Source organism: Spodoptera frugiperda, chromosome 16 (genome assembly GCF_023101765.2).
Source record: "Spodoptera frugiperda isolate SF20-4 chromosome 16, AGI-APGP_CSIRO_Sfru_2.0, whole genome shotgun sequence".
In the NCBI taxonomy this organism is placed as follows: domain Eukaryota; kingdom Metazoa; phylum Arthropoda; class Insecta; order Lepidoptera; family Noctuidae; genus Spodoptera; species Spodoptera frugiperda.
In genome coordinates, this window is record NC_064227.1 from 4335779 (window position 1) to 4354468 (window position 18690).

The window sequence follows — 18690 nt, forward strand, 5'->3', positions numbered from 1 at the left end:
TGTCAGAATGGTCGATCACTGAGCAGTGCAAGAGGGACGGAGCTATGTAGGTTGTATAGCACCATCCCTCTTGCACTGCTCAGTGATCGACCATTCTGACACAATTGTAATAGCAGACTAAGGCCCCTGTTACGTGTCCGCAACTCACCTATACTCTATCTATACTTACTGGATTGATTACAATTGTTTTTATTACATTATTTTTAAGTAGTTTGCTATCTATTTCTTTGCAATTTTAAACCAACTTCCCAAAAAGGAGGAGGTTCTCAATTCGGCGGGTACGTTTTTTTTTGCACGGATTTTTCATAAGCGATGAAGAAAAACTTCGTGGGGAAACCTAGACTTATAATTTCTTATTAATAGTTTCAAATTGCCAACCCTGTGAGAAGAGACATTTGGTCAGCAGTGGCCACTTAAGCTAAGCGTCGATGCTGATCTGTACCCGCATCGTACGCATCGCACGCATTCCGTATGACGTCATCGGTACGAATCGCATTGCCGATGATGCGGTGCGTACGATGCGGATCTGTGGACGCCGTTGTATGAATTCCTATACAAGACAGCTAAAATCCGTTGCGTGCAATGCGTACGATGCGGGCCTGTGGACGCTTACTTTTACAAGATAGTCACTTATTTTAAAATAAATATCGGGCATCTTATTAAACGGGCTGCGTCAAATTTTGCAATACAGATTAAAAATTAAAATATATTTAAGTATGGGCTTAATATGTACTTATTTTGGTCATCGGTAAATAAAAAGTGAGAAAAACATTATTAAATAAAGCTGATATTATTGTGCATATAACATCAGGTAGTCGGATTATATTAATATAAAATGCAAATACTGATATTTTTTTATATTATTTTTATTTTAAAAAAGTTTTTTCGATTGCTTATTCGTTTTCCTGAGTATTTTTTGTAGTAGGTATTATACCATTTTAAAATCTTGAATAATTGCGCCATGTTTTAAATAAAGTGCCATGGACCAGTACAGTAGAAAATTATACGGAAACCAATATCACAATGACTTGTAAAGTCACGTGAATTTATTAGTCGAGCTGTATTAGTTTCGAGTCACAGAGGAACTCTTCCTTCTGAGCAACGTGCGCAGACGCTGACAGACAGTAGGCTGCAAATAGTCCTCCTCCTCCTGCAAATACTCCTGCTTAATAATTGCTTCAAGAGTCCTTCTGTGACTGGAAACTAGTAGAGCTTCTCTCAATAAATTCCCTCTCATTATATTAATACGTGATGCAAAAACTTTATACACCTTTTTACGAAAATTGCGCGGACGTAGTAGGAGCATAAAATTTGGTACACTTATAGTTTATGTGTAGGAAAAGTGCAGAACGGTAATATTTTCAAAAATAATGCTTATAAAGTAGGTACATTAAATCAATAAATAAAACATTACACACACTACCATGCATTGTATCTGATCTTATTTGACAAAACGTCAAAATTGACAGACATTGCGATGATATTCTCACGTCTTATATGAATAGAGTTTTATAAAAGAGTTTGTTTGAGTTAAATAAAAATTATCCTTGAACGTATGTTAAGTGGTATTGTAAATTAAATCGTATATGGTCGAATTTCGACCACTGGGCGACCACTAGTTTTAGTTAATTTACTTAATAACTGACAAGAATATTATTTTCAAATGAAGTAAATTTTAGATTTTTTTAACAACCGTACTCTTTGATACCTAACCTAACTGATAGTGAGTTATCAGTTATCTGTCCTATGTCCTGCAGTGACCTTTATCAGTCGACATATTACGGCCGTGATAACATGGACTTTCACCCAAATTGCCCACTTATATATTATGTTTAGATTACGAGTCATAAATCGATAATAGGTAGACGATAACTATATTTTTTCGGTGACTACCTCGGTAGAGTGGTTTTCAGTCTCTCTCGACAGTTTTTTTAAGGGGGGAAAATCACCTAAAGTCTTCCCCCGCCTGGGTGAGACAAGAGGTAGTGTCAGACTTTAACTGACTAGTAACCACCCCCTTCCTACTCTAGCTTTTCGAGCCGAGGCCTCGGTAAACCCGCTAGGTAGTCCGCAGCTCTAGATTAGATATTCTGTCTCTGAATGCTATTTTAACAGCTATGATTATGATTAGGGTCGTCGGCTCGTAGGTTAATTAGTTTTGACATTGAATAATTATTGAGATTTTATTGAATTGAAATTGCATTGATATTGAAATTGGTTTCAAGAGTATACGCCGTAGTCTCTATTAAATAAGTATTCTCTATTAATTAGGCGTGATCCTCGCGTCTCTTATAACACCAATGAGGGTATTTTTTTTATAAATCATCCAATGACTTCTCCCGCCTTGGGTGAGGCGAGAAGGAGTGTCAGACTCTTACTGACTAAAAACCACCCCGTTCCTCCTCCTGCTTTACGTTGAAGCCCCAGTAACCTTTTACGTTGTCCGCAGTTCCCATGCGGAGAATAGAGGTGGATGTATTTCCACTCTGCCGTCACATCAAGTTGCAAAGAATGTCCCATTCACAGTACCTACCTACATAATAATTTTATCTACAATATATCAATGTCTACAAGAAGCTACCTAAATGTTGACTGACGTTAGACAAATACAAAGATATGTGGACAAATCCTTAGCACAACAATACCTACTGATATGACCCAGTTACGTCGAGATCGTGAGGTTTAGTTTAAATATTTAATTTTATTGTTATTTATAGTTTTAATAAGTTCATCTAAAAGAAGAGTAGGTGTTAGGTACCCAGTAGGTAGGTATTTTACGGTAACTAGCTAAGTAAGTACTCATCGGCGGCGTAGCCAGGGGCCTTAGTCTGCTATTACAATTGTGTCACAATGGTCGATCACTGATCATTTCGAGAGGGACGGAGCTATGTAGGTTGTATAGCTAAACTTTACGGGGGGTTGGGGGTTGAGGGTTCAAACCGAAAGTTTGGCTACGCCTATGTGAGTACCTACTAGATACCTGTAAAATGTCAATACTTCACGCTTTAAATAGGAAATTATTTTCTGAAGTTTGTGCAGGGTAGGAATTTTTCTGACATAAAAAATGAAGTCGTAGGAATTTTAAGTTTATTCTGACATGAAAATGAAGTTAGGTACCTAATAGTCCATAATAGGTAGGTAGAGGTAGGTAGACATCCCAGTGCAATATTGTCACAAACTGTATGATAAGAAGCAACTGCGGAAGAAAAGTTAGAAAATAGAAATTATTCAAATTAAAACTACTTCCATTCCATTATTGATAGAAATGGTAATAAATACGGTTTGAGACGACGAAAATTGGTGCGTCCTCCAGAACTTCTACTGTTTTATTCGACATAGTGAACTCTAACGCCATCTGTCCACGACTAATTGATAATGCATAAACATTTAGTTCTTAGTTATGTGTACAGGTAGCGCTAGTATAGACATGCAGTGGGTCTTTCATAATACCCCAAGCTTAATTTGGAAAGTTGAAAAGGATTTCATATTTCAAATTATTTTGGCATCAAAACTATATTCGGTAATTATACGTAATTAATTTTTTGATAAAAGTATAATAAAAATTAAAAAAAATAATTTTAATAAAATATTGTCGATGGGTGTTTGCAAATGTCAATGGTAATAGAATTTTAGCGGCGGGAAATTTTGATTTGTTTAACCTATTACGTTTATTTTGATATAATACAACATTTAAATCTTACCTATAGTGAAAACAAATACAACAGTATTACCATGTAATTCTTACCTAGTAATGTAATTCAATTTTAACATTAGTTTAGCTTTGATTAGGTTTAGGTTTTATGAATACTATTCCTATAGGCTTAGGCTTTATTGCTGGACTGGAGTTCCCCGATAAATAAATGGATGTAAGTTTTAATTATTTTCAAAATGTTTCATCATTCGCACGCTATTTGAATCTCTCATAATATTCTTATACCATACTCTACCAAAATATTTGTTTCTGATAATAATCATTCTCAAATTCGATTTAATTTCTCCCAGTCCCAGTCCCAGGTTTAGCGAAATGCGACGGTTGGTCGGCTCCCGGGCTCTACGATTGGTTCGCTCTCTTTCTCCCGTAGCGAATCCGTTTCATTTTTCATTCGCGCTCAATGCGTCCGCCACTGCGACGCGTTGTGGGTTGTGACAGCCCGTTGTCTATGGGAGTGTTTGCTCGTATTGAATTTGTGACAAAATATTACATGTACGGTGAATTACGGGAAATTATTTCATTTCTCGCATGACAGTGAATAAAATAAGCGTTTGAATATGGCGTTGGAGGGTGTGAAAAGTGAAAAAAGTGAGGAAAACAACGGCAACGTACCAGACGGCAAGGCGAACGGGATCGACAACAAAAGTAAACAGGTACCGATATGACTTTTTAATTTATTTTTTTCACTGAGATTTTTCGCATCCTGTGACCTCTGAGCTGCGTTGTATACTCAGGAGGACTTGCAGTTCTTATTGGAATTTTTTCGGAGCGTCCATTTCACGGGAGTTGGGTAATAATACCGGTTAATCGGGGCAGTGCGGAATGCAAGGGTGTTTTCGCGCACAACGTATGACTGAGTATACTCGGGAAAGGTGGTCACTCTAAAAGGGGATATGACCTATTTCAGGCGCAACTATGCGGCGTTTTTTTCTGGGTTACTGCCGATTTTCGGTCAAATATGATGTCATTGTGGATCACGCCTAAATATATATTTTATGTTCGGCTGTAGAGGTTGACCGACGATGTCGTGTTTTTTTAACAACATTACCTATCTTTTCGATGTCACACATGTCTTGCAATATCCGTAAATTGTTATCACAGTGTGTGCTTACCTATTTGCCTATTTGTCTCATTGATACCATCAATTTATTTGTCCCCATACAAATTGTTTGGCCTTGAATCTGTGATCTGCATGAGGAATCAAGGCTAGTTATTTCATTTGAACTAGTTTTGTTAATAGCTTTATGTAACATGGCAATAAAGCTTAGATTGATACAAAAAACAGTCACTACTTTGTACATGTCTGTGATTAAAGAAAAAAAAATAAGAATCACATTATTTAAAAAAAACAGCTTTACCAAAACTCATCAAGTTGCTGTTCAAGGTTCTTTTTTTATTTATTATAACTACCTAATTGTGGTAAAACCAATTTTGAATACCTAATATAATTAAAAATCACATTTATGGTTTGTAACTTTGTATAGTCAACCAATTATAAAAGGTTGACTCTACAAAATTGACCTTTAAAAAAATATGTAGGTGTAGCAATTAAATCTATGGTATTCCCTGCCTATTATAGCATGTGTTACGAAGATTATTTCAGAAGTATGTGCTAAAAAGGCCATTCTAATTGACCTAGTCTGCCGACCCAATTAGAACTATGGACCATCTCAATGAGATGTCAAATCATCATCACCCACTCATAATATTCTCTATGATAAAATAACTACGTACAACTTGTTTTGAATGCCATTGATGAGCTGAATTTAAGAGTAGTAAACAAAAATATTAGAATTGTATTGATTGATTGTCGAATACATTTTGTTTCAGCTTCGAAACGAAGACATATTGCTCAATTTTTTGAAAAATTAAAATCCTGGTGGTGGCTTATGATTAAAAGTATCTTACAAAATTTTTCTAAGCTAATTACTACAATCTGCTATTCAAATCTTATATTCATTAGGTACTTAGTTACTGAAGAAAATAACTACCTATGTATACTTAAAAGGTAATGAGTAAGACTAAATACAACGAAGAATCTGATCAACTAGATACTTATTCAAAGTAATTATCTAATATACATGCCAGATCATATTTACAGATTGTTTGTGTCATACTGCTAACCTACCTACACAGCTGTATAATGAGTATTAGTACATTATAACTAACATGACATCACTTGCGAGGCTTGCCAGCATTCATGGTGTAGTCCTTGTTATTATTGCAACTAATAATAATACTTAATTATAGACATTTCGTCATCAGATCAGATCTCTATCTTGTATCCATTAGGAAACTGGAAAAATAAAGTATCATTGCATCAGATCATTATGGGGAAAGGCTTGTGAGATAGAAATGATGATGATTTCAACGAAATTATACAGGAAACAAGAAATTATGGTACCAAAATATCTACATGACCCACAATTACCTTGTTGGTAAGGTCACTCGTAACAGATCACTAAAGAACGACACATGATCACAGCTCACAGGACACATGCACGCAGCTTAAAACATGACAGCTTTGTGGTTTCCAAGTCCGTGAACTTTTCGAAACTGCCGTAACTTCGATTTATGATCTGATCCAAAATATCCGGAAATAGTTACGAGACGAGCCATCCCAAATCTCTATCACTATTATAGGTACACATCGTAATTCTATTTACTTCTATTCAATTTGTAATTCAACAGGAGGAAACCAAATCTATTCTTAGCTCTAAATAAATGAGATATCAAGGAATGAAATGTTTCCCTTGCGCCAAATTTCTCTTCCCTGAGATATTTTTAAAATACGCAAGACATATTCAGTACAGAAATAATAACCTTAACGACTCAAAGGAATCAAAAAAGAAATGTACAATCGTACAATGAACTATGGTCTACTACAAAAGAGGACCGAGTCTGACGGATGACGCAAAAAGGCGGCATTAAGATTTTTTTGTTACACAAAACATCTGCAGCGTTATTACACAATTCGAGTAATGTCGCAATCTGGGTTCCGTTGTCCTAATTCAGCCATTCATACATTTTTTATGAGTAGGTACACGTTTTATATTGCATGGTGGGTAGGTCAGGGGCCTTGTTAATATCCTGTAACCTTGTATTTGGGTTATATGGCGACTACAGCTACAGATGTGATTCGATACAATGGATCAAGCTGAAATCTAAAGTCAGAAATCCAAGAATATGAGGAGGTACCATGACAAACACTAGCTATAAAAGTGATGTAATGTTTTGATGTACCGTCGAATTCTGGCAGCTTCGATTGGATACCGTTGCCGTTGCTGTTACTGTTTCTTTAGCGATTTACGGATATTTTATCGTCAGCTAATATCCGAACACTCGCACATGAGTCAGAAGAACATGTAAATTGTGAACAGTTACTACCAGATTTCGTTGTACACTAGCGTAAAAATTGTCTGGTTGAGACCTCATTACCTACTTAAATGAACCATATCCTTAATTTTCACAATGATTGTTATGATTCATGTCTGCGGTCAAGGTCGTCTCAGATCCATGACGTTATGATTGTACTATTAGATACTGGGTACCCACAGGGCGTGGCCGACCCACCTTGCGGTTTATTCACTAGAAAAATCGTTATTCCACTCATAATGGAACCATGAAGTTAGTAACTAAATGGTGAACCGATCCAATAATTTAAGTCACATAATTGCTGCGGAGTTGGTAGAAAACATTTACGTTTTCTCTCAACGTAGGTCTAGGTACGGTACAATTTATTAAAGAGCTTTATTTTATACCTCATTTGAAGAAATATTAAGGTTTGACTGGATTCTTTACGCGTTAAACATTAGAAAAATGTTATTGAATCAAAACAGTTCAGGCGACCTTGAGAGATTTCTCCGCTTGACATGACGTCAGCCCTCAAGAGGGTGGAGGGACCGGAGGGATCGAACTTATCGCGTAAGTACCATCCCCGAGCTCTGCAGCCGACAACCGGAGAGCCGTCGTAATAGATTATGGATAGTATTGTTGTTCGTGAATATTTATATGAATCCCACAATGCAGAGGGGACCATGAAATAATGGTTGCCAAACACACAAATTGCCTACTAGACTGAGAAAGATTAATGTACCTAAGTACTTAAATGTTGGGGTGAACCGCTAGTTTCGTGTGCTCTATTGTAGAAGAAATGTAAGTTTTAAAATGAAATGTTGCTCAAGAGATCGCATGTGTTTTCTGTAAAGGAAATTAAACTTTGTTCCAAGAAATTCGAAGCCACGAAGAAGCCTTACCACTGAGTCTATCATGGACTGGTTAAAGTTACACGGAAAGGAACAACTACATAATTATCCTTTCTATCGTGAAAGTAGATATCTGTTTACTAAACAGAAATACGAAGTGGGAATTATGTAGGATATTGACGAGGAGTTATAAATAAATTGTGCCACGGAGAAGAGGAAGAGTGTAAGCGTAAATGAATTGGATTATTCCACAAGAACTCACGACACCCTCCTGTAATGCGCCAGTGAAGTTCATTTATCAACCATGCAGCTAAACTTTAGCGGAAAATGTCTGAGGTTTTATTTACAAATCGTTACACTTCGCCTGTCTTACATGTTTCCAAATATCCTTTCTTAGTTTTGAAAACCACTTAAGTACTGTGTAGATATGCATCTAAAACTGCAATAAAGTATTTACTAGAAGTTATGAATATGAAATTGTCGTAAATACAAGTTTCTCTTGTACGTACAAAGCAATTTACAATGTACAATGTTGAACAGTTATGCATATCAATTGATCCATTGAAGCCGTAACGAGTATGTAACACTCTAATCGATAGTAGAGCCATTGTTGACAAACTACTACGCTGCGCGGGCGCATCCGTTGTTATCTGTCGTCTGCGGTTAATGAAATTGTTAACACTTTATCTGTTACCTGTCAACGTAAACATGTGCTATAATTATCTAGAAAGATGTAAGATAATGATGATATGGTTATTGAGATTTGTTTCATTAACTTTCTCGTATTACTGCGCAGTTTTAGTTTGTTCTTTTATTATGGTTACCAATAAAAGTGGAGTACCCTTTGTCTGTGCCTTTTAATCCATTTGTTTATACTTTGTCCGATCCTCTATCTAACATGTTTCGCTACGAGTGAAAGTGTTCTCTGACATTTTGTTATTGTCGGCTGGCGGGCAGTTTATTTTAGTACAAAATGAAAGTAAAAAGGTAGAGCAGATTAACAAATGACATTTAGAAAATGTCGGGGCATTAATTGTCCACTTGGAGAAACTTTAGTATCTATTCAGGATCTAAGTCTGAGCAAACGGTCGATTTAAATGGAAATTCATTGGCTGATAATATTGTTTCTCGTATATTTTATTTAACAGAGAATCTGATACATAACTTCCATGCAAATTGTAATGAAAGAAAAATTCCATGACGTACCACAAAGTGCGTCGAAAATAATCGATCGGTTACCAATACCGGCACGCGTGCACAAGTGGAGGGTTATTTCGGTAGTGTTATCTAAACATGCCACAGTTTCTGATATAACTCGATCTTAATCACCTGCTACTTGTTCCTGTCATCGAACATCCATAATTGAAGATGAAAAACAACCTCTAAACTATCTAGCAAATAGAAGTATAGCGTGCTGTAACTATGATGTAACTAGGTACGCGTGACTGCGATAGACACATTCAGGCGACTGAGAGCTCCTCTAAACAACTATTATGTCTACAAACAACTGTAATCCGGTTTCCTCAAAATCACATTTGTTTTCACGACTCTTCACGAGTCATTTGGGTTAGCAAGTTGAGAACTTGGTCTCGTCTAATGGCGTAGCGGAGCCTGGCTAATTTCGTTTCTTTTACGAGCGTTTTGTTTACATTTTTACACAAGGGAAATAGTTTGTCTACTGACCTACTATCGATTTACCACGGTCTTTGTGCAGTCGAATAAGGTTATTAATTTACTAGGAACTATTTCAGGCTATTATAGCCATGAGCAACATGGACTAAATTAATTGGTTGGACGAGCGTAGAAATTCTTAGATCATCATCTGTACTCTCGTGAAACGTAATACGTGTACTATCAATTTCTTTCTTTATAGTTGTTATAAATAAAGGTTAACTGCCAGAATTATTGGAAATGACAGTTTATGTATGGCCCCAATTTAGTAGTAGACCTATATCAAACAAGATTATGGGTCCATTAACTTTTGCATCTAGTTTGGTCTGGAATACAAACTGTAAGGACAGTAAAAGTAATGAAAAGCGATAAAGCTAGATGTTAACTGAGAAAATGACTTCGTACGAAGTTATAGATATAATATTCGCTCACGTTAGGTCTAGACTCACGACCAATATAGATGCTGAACGTCCTTTACACTAGACATATGGTTGCTATTTGCGCAAGCAATGCCAAATGAGGGCGTTAGCTCTGCGGCGTTCATGGTTAACTACTCTATTGTGAGATAAATCTATGGAAAATAAATTACATTTAAAATTCTCAACTAAAACATGTTTTAATGGGCACAAAGAACACAAACATGATCAAGAATTGGAATGAAAAATGCTCAGTCGGTTGCTGACCGCATCCGTGGACTCCACTTTACGCAGCGGAAGGTGGCAGCGCGTGACGTCATCTGATGGCCAGCCAAGTGGAAATAAAACAATACACCATGGCTACGGGCCCCATGGTATTACCGCTTTATATTGTTTTTTTCTCTTTACTTAGTTTTTAACGACCTAAAGAAGTGAAGACGTGAACTAGGTATTTTATTGTTCTGTTTCTGATGCCCGTTTAGTACTATGGCTCGGTTTAAACAGTGCCAAGAATTATTTTAGTGCGAGAGTAATATATGCACTTGATATTCCAGTCGTAAAATCAACAAAATTTAGGTTTAGGCGATAAAATGGTCTACTAAAATTACCTAAATGTTTACTTTTGATCATTAAGTTCCTAATCTTTCCCAAATTTGATTTTGTTTACTACATTTTTCGTTAATGAATAGGAAGTGAGAATGATATTACGTATTACTATAAATTTTCGAGTTGACGCATAATTTCAAGGCAAGTGAAGTAATAAATTTTAACCAGCAATAAAATTTAAATATAAAAATTAGTTTGTATCCTTTGCATCAAAGATTACTTTTCCAGTTTAATGGCTGTGTGTAATGAAAATAACGGATGCAGTTTTAAAATTAATATTATGTTAGTTTCAGCGATGGCGTTTTCATTCGATTCCCATTTTACAGCATTGCGGAAGTGGCGTGTGACGGAGTAAGCTAATATTGCAAGCCAAGTCATCCTCAGAGAGTGCATTGAGACGGCTACTGGTAGCACCGGTCACGTAATGTTTTCCGGCCTCCGCTAATAGAAGTTTACCGTTGCCATGCACATGATTTCACACTGTTTGTTTTCTTACCGAAGCTAATCAGTTTTTAGCTACGTCCAGAAAATACCTCGCTTGCACTCTAGAATTCTATGTTTTTACTGACGGAGTTTGTTGACGGAAACACTTGAAAGCTGCGGTTTTTGACGAGCAACAAGGACCGTTTATTTTAATCCCACTAATTGAGTAATAAATTTTATGGACGACACTCCCTTTGCGTGTGCAAAATAACAAATTAAGATTTGTAAGAGCACTGTTGCCCTTCAACTACATCATCAAGGCATTACTTCAACCATAAATGTGTTGTGAAGGTGACACGAGCACACGAGCTTCACGAACAAGCTCATAAACGACAAAAAAACTTATTACATCGTTTTAAGTTTGGCCGTGAAGTCGTCTTATGTCATCTTCCTTAAAATATTTTGACTCACAACAAAATACTGTGGAAGCCGCCAAGACTTTGTACCTTTTAGATCTTCCTTTAAATGGACTGAAGTCTGTTATTTATTAAAATCCACCTAATTAAACGGGGAAAAACAAATCAGAAATGGATAACGTTTGTCAATGATGATGTTTATCTTTGACTGCATTATTACTAGACAAAATATGAATATTTTTTATAAATAAGCTTGGCTTATCGCTTATTGACGTCTTGAATAAATGATAAAGCATTACCGCATTATTGATATTTTGTACTTGTCATGAGAGTATGTTCGTGACCGTGCATGTAATTTCTTATTTAGTTTGAACATTGACAATGGGTTAAAATAAATACTATACCACTGATAATCGGGAACGATAAAGCTTGAACACGCGGCTACGTCATTCAGACTTTAAAAAATAGTATCGACGCAATTATGAATAGGAGTTCTGCCCCGGGACTCAATCTGCATAACAATGAAGCAAAATGCATTTTAATCTGAAAAAATCTCACTGCGGTGAGCCGTCACCATTAACAATGCAGTCATTGAAACGAGTAAGGGGGTAACTGGCGGGGAATGCGACAGTTATTCACAATAAATTGCTCTAGATTTGGCCGGAAATTAACGAAAACCACCGGAGTGGGAGGACAATAAATCGACCCCATCGTATGGTCGATCATAAGAAAAATTATTTCATCCTGTTGCCAGGACCTCATGCGCTGCACAATTTTGTCATTTGTTACAAGACTTATTATAGAAGGTACTTACACTTTAGTGCCTGTTTATCTAATAATTGTATAATGATACCTTCATTCGCAAAGTTGTTTGAACTCAACACAAGACACTGTAGGTTCATTCACGTTGATGTGAAATTGATGAGTGTTCCGATTTTAATTCACTCCCTTATACACAGGCAGTAAAATCAAGTTGTCTGACGGCACTGCTGCTCCGCAAACCATCAGATTTTAATCAACGAACGGATATTATGGCACTGGGACTTGATGCTCTCAGTTACTTTATGTGGGCAGATACACTCAGATCCTTATCAAATCAATTTACGAAGTAATAATACCTTTCATCTAAGAAATTGAATTTATGCGAACCTTCTCACGAAAATTGTATTGATTAGAGTGAAATATAAAATAAAAGTTCAGTCACATTCTGTTTATTTCCCATTCGTATTAAAGACATACTGGTGACGGCGTCTTTTATGCAGCGTCTGCGCAACTAGTCACATTTCGGCCGTGTCAAGCCCGCAAATAAACTTATGATGCAATACATTTAGGACTTATTAAAGCTCTACCTACTAATGTACGAACTTAGATAATATTCTTGGCATAGTCTAATAAATAATGCATTTCAAATTAAGGTCACACTGAATTTTTTCAAATCTTGTATGTAAGAGAAAAAAGAGGGAATGCTACCTAGACTCTTTCATGTTTTAAAGTGTGATGTTTGTAACTTTAAAGTATTGAATACGTTATTTCTGTCCTGTAGACTACTGAATGCATATTTGAATAAATTAAGATAACTGGCAAGGTCGTCCACTTGTTAAAGGGGCGAATCGATTTCGATCGGTTTACAAAAGCCAAGAATGTTTTTTTTTCTTAAATTAAACGGAGTGAAACATCAAGCACCTATTTAGGTTTTTTCTGGGGACATAAGTACTTATCGTAGAGGATTTTAGTCACCGATTTGCAGTTTTTCTTTAACCTAAAAAAGCTACGTTTAGTTTAGGTCTATTGTATCACAAGTATTCTACAGACAGTTTATGCAAATAAAACCGAGAAACAAACCATTTTGCGATCAATAAAGAAAATTGGAATAAAAACAGCCAAGTAGCATAACAATATGTATTTCGAGCGAATGATGTAAACTCTTTAACATAACCGGTTGTTTCGGTGAACACCGTAACGTAATGGCATTATGATACGGGTTTTACATGTTTAAACAGTTGCTTGTACAAGACAGACGACAGATTTTTCTGTTTAAGTTAAATAGCTGAAGAAATCCAGATGTAAATGGTTTTAAAAGGCCATCGTACCTGTAACTCTTATGGTGTTGCGGGTGTCCATGTGTGGCGCTGATCGCTTACCATTAGGTGACCAGTCTGTTCGTTTGCCCCCTATTCCATAAAAAATGTTGACTACGAATAAAAATTGGTGTCATGAAAATTAAGTTTACATATTATTTTTGTGAAAGCAAAAAGAATGGAAATTTATTTAAATAGGTTTATTTTATGGTCTAACGGAGATAATTTAGGTCCTCCTTGTATACTTAATTTTAACGATTGTGTGGGTAGACTTTTGGTTCTATTTGGAATAACTACTAACTAAAACCAAACTGAGCTAACTTTTTTATTGCTTGCTTTTTGCTTTCAAATTGATTAATAGAAATTACTTATTAATATGCAACAGTGTCTATGACGATAGATATAATTTCACATACATAGTGCACCGTAGCGTGACAGCTGCGACAATTGCATTGGATCTTCATTGTTCCATGCAAAAGAATCGAATATTGAATATATGTCGTCACAGTCTAATGCACGCACGCTATTATTTGCCGAACGTTTGTCATGGGATTTATTGGGTCAGCTGACATCTTGTACAACTGGGGCGATGAAAGCTACGAGTAAAATCAGATATTCCCCATTTTGGTATCTCTGTATTGATTATTTTATCTGTTTCCAGAAACAATTCTTTATGACGAAATGAAAGTGTTGAATAAAACGTATGTTTTTCCTTATTCAGATGACTGCTGTTTATGTTTTTCTGTCTGTCTGTTCTGCACAAAAGCATCAATGTTTGCAATTGTCCGTTTTACACAACATTCTCGCCATTATTTGCACTTTCTCGTCCTAGTCTCGAATTAGTGTTACATTGTATTGTGTGGATACCCGCGTCCGGTAGGTGTCTGGTCTTAGTAAGTTTACTTCGGTTCTAACAATAGAGACTCACTCGTAGGCACCGTTTACCTCATCTAGATGAATTTTCGCTTCCGAGATACATATGTACACGCAAGAATCTTGTTATTTTCTAAAACGATGTTCAAGCCATTGAATATTTATTTCTCTCCTTAATGCGATGTAAACACGAGCCAATTTTGCTATTGCGGCTTGTAAACTCATACATGGTATGGATATGCCTAAAATTAACTGCTCCCAATTCAAATTTTCATTGTAATTGACGGGGTCACTAAAGGGGAATGGACTACAGTCGTGGGAAGAGTCAGATAATTATTGTTCTATTCTATGCATACGTAAATGTTTTGTTGTCGAGCACACGCTAGCAACAATGTAATACAGCTGTTAACTGAAATGTTACCAGTTGTGTAGTGATCTGTAAACTTTTCCTACATAGATGAAAGATACGAAAGCACTTTTAACCTACATTTTCAACCCAGCCTTCGAAGATGGCAGCTTCGCTCAGTCGCTTTGTAACTAGCCTAGGCCTAATTTTCAAGAGGCCTGAGGCTTTCCGTCGATAGTGCTTCAGAAAGCCCGGGAGATTTGATTTATGTTGTCTGTCAACCGTCTGTCTGATAGCTTTCAATATCTGCAGCTTGTTTAGCAGTTAGAAAACTGATTAATGTTTCTTGCAAAATTTAGGAAATCCTATTACACTAATTGATACTAACTGATTGAATGAAATCTAACTAAATAAATTGGTTTAATATATTCCTACTTGTATTTATCTTAGACAAAACTGTAGATACCTATAATAAAATTTAGATGCGGCAGTTGCTTTTCACAAATAAAACCAATAAGCAAAGTAATATGAATGTTATTTGATTGTTTGGTTAAGGTATGCTGAATATTAAAGTGGATAGGAAGGCACTTGGAAAAATACTTTTATTTTTCTCTCTTGTTATGACCGTAAGTCAATTTCATTACAGAGCTTCTGGAATTCATACAAGTTTTGATTAAACTGTTCCACGTTTTCGGACCGAGATGACAAGAAAAGTTTGCCATCAAAAAGTTGCATAAAACAGTTTTATTTGGGTGATACTCATATTAGATTAAACAAGAGTACTTTGACAATATTAAATATTCTGATGTAATGGAAGTGGGGCAAACACGTGTATGTAAGGAAGGGACTTAAAACACTCCCTATGTTTAAGCGCCTTCCTTAGAAAATTATGTCATCCTTTATGTTTAGTTTAATATTTATACGAGTAAGTAGGTATATATGAGGTAGGTGCCTAGTAAGTAGGTAATTTGTAAAGGAAATTCTTCGTTCAGAGGGTCATGGTATTATCGTCTCATCCTTTTGTACGTTGTTTGTGTATGTATGTACATAAGAAATGGTTGGGGAAAAAATAAAAAGAATAATACCGTACCGTACGAGTATTTTTTCACATAATATAATTGATGGCCTTGCTTGTTCCCTATACTTTGTCCGTCACTCGCGTAACAGTAGCACCATGTGCGTTTTTTCCTATTTTTATTTCCCACACGTTGTGCTGGAAATATTTCTTCGGACATATGGTCGTGCCGTCATTAAGTGACATTACTCGAGCACTCAACTCACGTTTTCGAAACAAAAGGTTAATCCTAACTTAACGTTTCAAGAACATTTTATGGCCATTGTAATTCTGTACGTACTTAAATAAATCTTTGTCGGAGACATAGTCTGAACAGCAGTGTCAAGGTTCTGCACTTGATCTGTTGGTAATATTGCAAAAACCATTGTCTAAAATTCCATATTTTCACTAAACACGAGCAGAATTTGATACGAAATTCGCAACCATTTTTGGTGTTTTAATTCCCTGAATTCGCAGGGTAGCCGCGAGGAGAATTATTAATTAGGCTTTGCGATTAATCCGAAATGAAAAACACTTTTGGGGCACCGCCTAATATCGTTTGAGTCTGGGTAACACATAACACAGTACTTATGTACGAAAATATTGTTGTGTCTGCCGCATTATGTTTATGGAGAGTGAAAGAAACTGCTTCGGCTGTGGCAGTTCGGAGTTATTTATTGCTATTTGTGTTTTTGCCAATGTTTTTCTGTACAAAAGTTAGGGTTAGGTCACCTCTGGAATCACTTTTGGATAGAATAAATGTGTTATTTTGACGTTTCGTTTTTTTATTATGAATTGCTTTTAACATTCTTTTTGTTGGTATTCATAAATTGGAACTATAGTAGAATTTGTTCTTGTTTTGTTCAGATTTACTAATAATTCTTTCACGTTTAACGGTTATAAACTAACGCCTTAAAGAAAAAAAAATCTTTTAATACACACTCCCGATAGCTAATCGTTTGTTGGCTATTTTTACTAATGCGTGTCGTGACAAAACGGTACGATCAACGATCTTTTATGGCAATGCTCACAGAACACGCGTGTCGAGTCGCGAATGTAGGACGATGCGCTCACGCAGGCCGCGCGCGGTTTCTTGAAGAAATTGCTCGTTCAAAACGTTATAGGTTAAGATAAGACATAATTTAACCGTATGTAGTTATCGCAGAAAATTTTAATGATTGTATAAAAACATTGGAGCGGATAATAAAAAGTGTACTTAGTGAATAAAACGAACTTGAAAATATTTCGTAGGTTACTTTTCTAGACACTTCTGTAACCTGTGACGTCACAAAATAACCCTGGTTACGCTTATCCGTGCAGTGCGGGTGGTACATTGTCATGCAAACTGCATCAACGATCGCTTTCCACTGCATATTGATAAGAAGCTTGCAATATAAGGCATAAGGACAGGATGCTCTAGGCTAGGTCAAATGTTCTAGATTATAGGAAGTCTGTGCAAAGGACAAGTTATTGTTTCATAGAAATAGATACATAAGTATTTGTTTTGACTTAACTTCCTCATTGATTTAAACAGTAACAATTTTGTAGAGCCGCCTAGAAAACTATTGAAATTAAAAGAAGGTGCATATTATACCATCCGAAGGAAAAACAGGCAGTTTTGCTATTAATACGTATTATGAACTGGTCAATTTTACTTGGAAAGAAAGGAGCTACAATATAGATCGGAACTACATAATTTATTCGCGTACTGTATCATTAATCACACTGTGGCCCCAGTTTTTCTTCCCGTTGAATTACATCAACAAGAATGACAGGATAATTAAGGCAATTATAATTTACAATGCGGTGTAACGATTTCATGTAGCGATGACGTTTGTTCCTTACTTTCTCTGGTACACCATGTTTTAACTAGGAGTTGTCTAGCCATCAGATAAACATGATAAATTGTTATTGCGATGGTTTGCACTTTCATGTTGATCATTAGATCCTTTCTCTTTATTGTCTTACATTGGATTATCTAAACCAGAAATCGGCTGTCAACAGCGCACTACTATCTCTTACGGCCATTTTTGCTACCTTTGTTAGAATGACGGTAGTCTGAAATTCGAAGGTATCTAAAAACAAAATACGGGTACATATTTTGCTTATCTCCAGTCGTATCGTAAATGTCAGCGTGTGGAGTTTACTGTTGTGGTAGCTAAAAGATAGGCTTTTTGGTATTCGTATTTCTGTTAAATGTCCTAGCGTCTGATCTATTCTATTAGTAAATAAAAGAATAAAATAAGATATAGGTATGGGTGTATACGGTGGCTTCACACTGCTGTATATGAATAACAAACCATATAGAATCTAATGGAAACACAAAACAAATGTAATTAACCCGTAAGGGCTGTCGGTGACAGTTTCACGTGTCACGTGATCGTGTGTTGCGTGACAATGACAACAATATGTTTTAAAGAATTACAAACGTGCACACAACACGTTTTACCACCATAAATAAAAACAAGCAAATTATATAGTTTTAAAAAGCCATACATATTAAAATGAAGGCTTGTATTACAAGAAATGTCAGTGAAATTCGACCTTTTCGTAATTTGTCAGTCGGGCACTGCTCGTACACTTATTACACAAAAAAGGTGAGCACTTTCGCTGAACACTTTCGCCATCACTTTGATTATTCGAAGAATAATAACAGTGCGTGATTCACTTCACTAGACACTACGCAGTGGTCTAGTGTATCGTTGATCATCGTAAAACACATTTAACATAGCTAATCAGTTTTATTTCTTGCCCGTCTTCCATCAATCAATCAACGTGGAACATGTGAAGTGCTCAAGCGTTTCCAAAAAAGGGCAAAATGGAGGCTCTTGTGGTGTCTGGGAGCGCTGCCGTCTTAACAATGATAAATGTATAGTAAGTTTAGTCCTGT

General features: G+C 36.1%; 1 protein-coding gene across 5 annotated transcripts in view; it reads left to right on the top strand.

Moving 5' to 3' along the window:
* The first annotated feature begins 4094 nt into the window (after positions 1–4094).
* The window catches only part of LOC118280717 (ankyrin-3), a 133345-nt gene continuing 118749 nt past the window's right edge, over positions 4095–18690 (top strand). For 4 of the 5 annotated variants that reach the window (XM_035601040.2, XM_050699401.1, XM_050699399.1 and 1 more), the window contains exon 1: positions 4096–4365. In XM_035601040.2, the coding sequence (XP_035456933.2) occupies positions 4270–4365 (96 nt within the window). In that variant the 5' untranslated portion in view covers positions 4096–4269. Of the gene's footprint in view, positions 4366–18690 lie in introns of all 5 variants that reach the window. The other variant, XM_050699402.1, reaches the window with a different exon arrangement.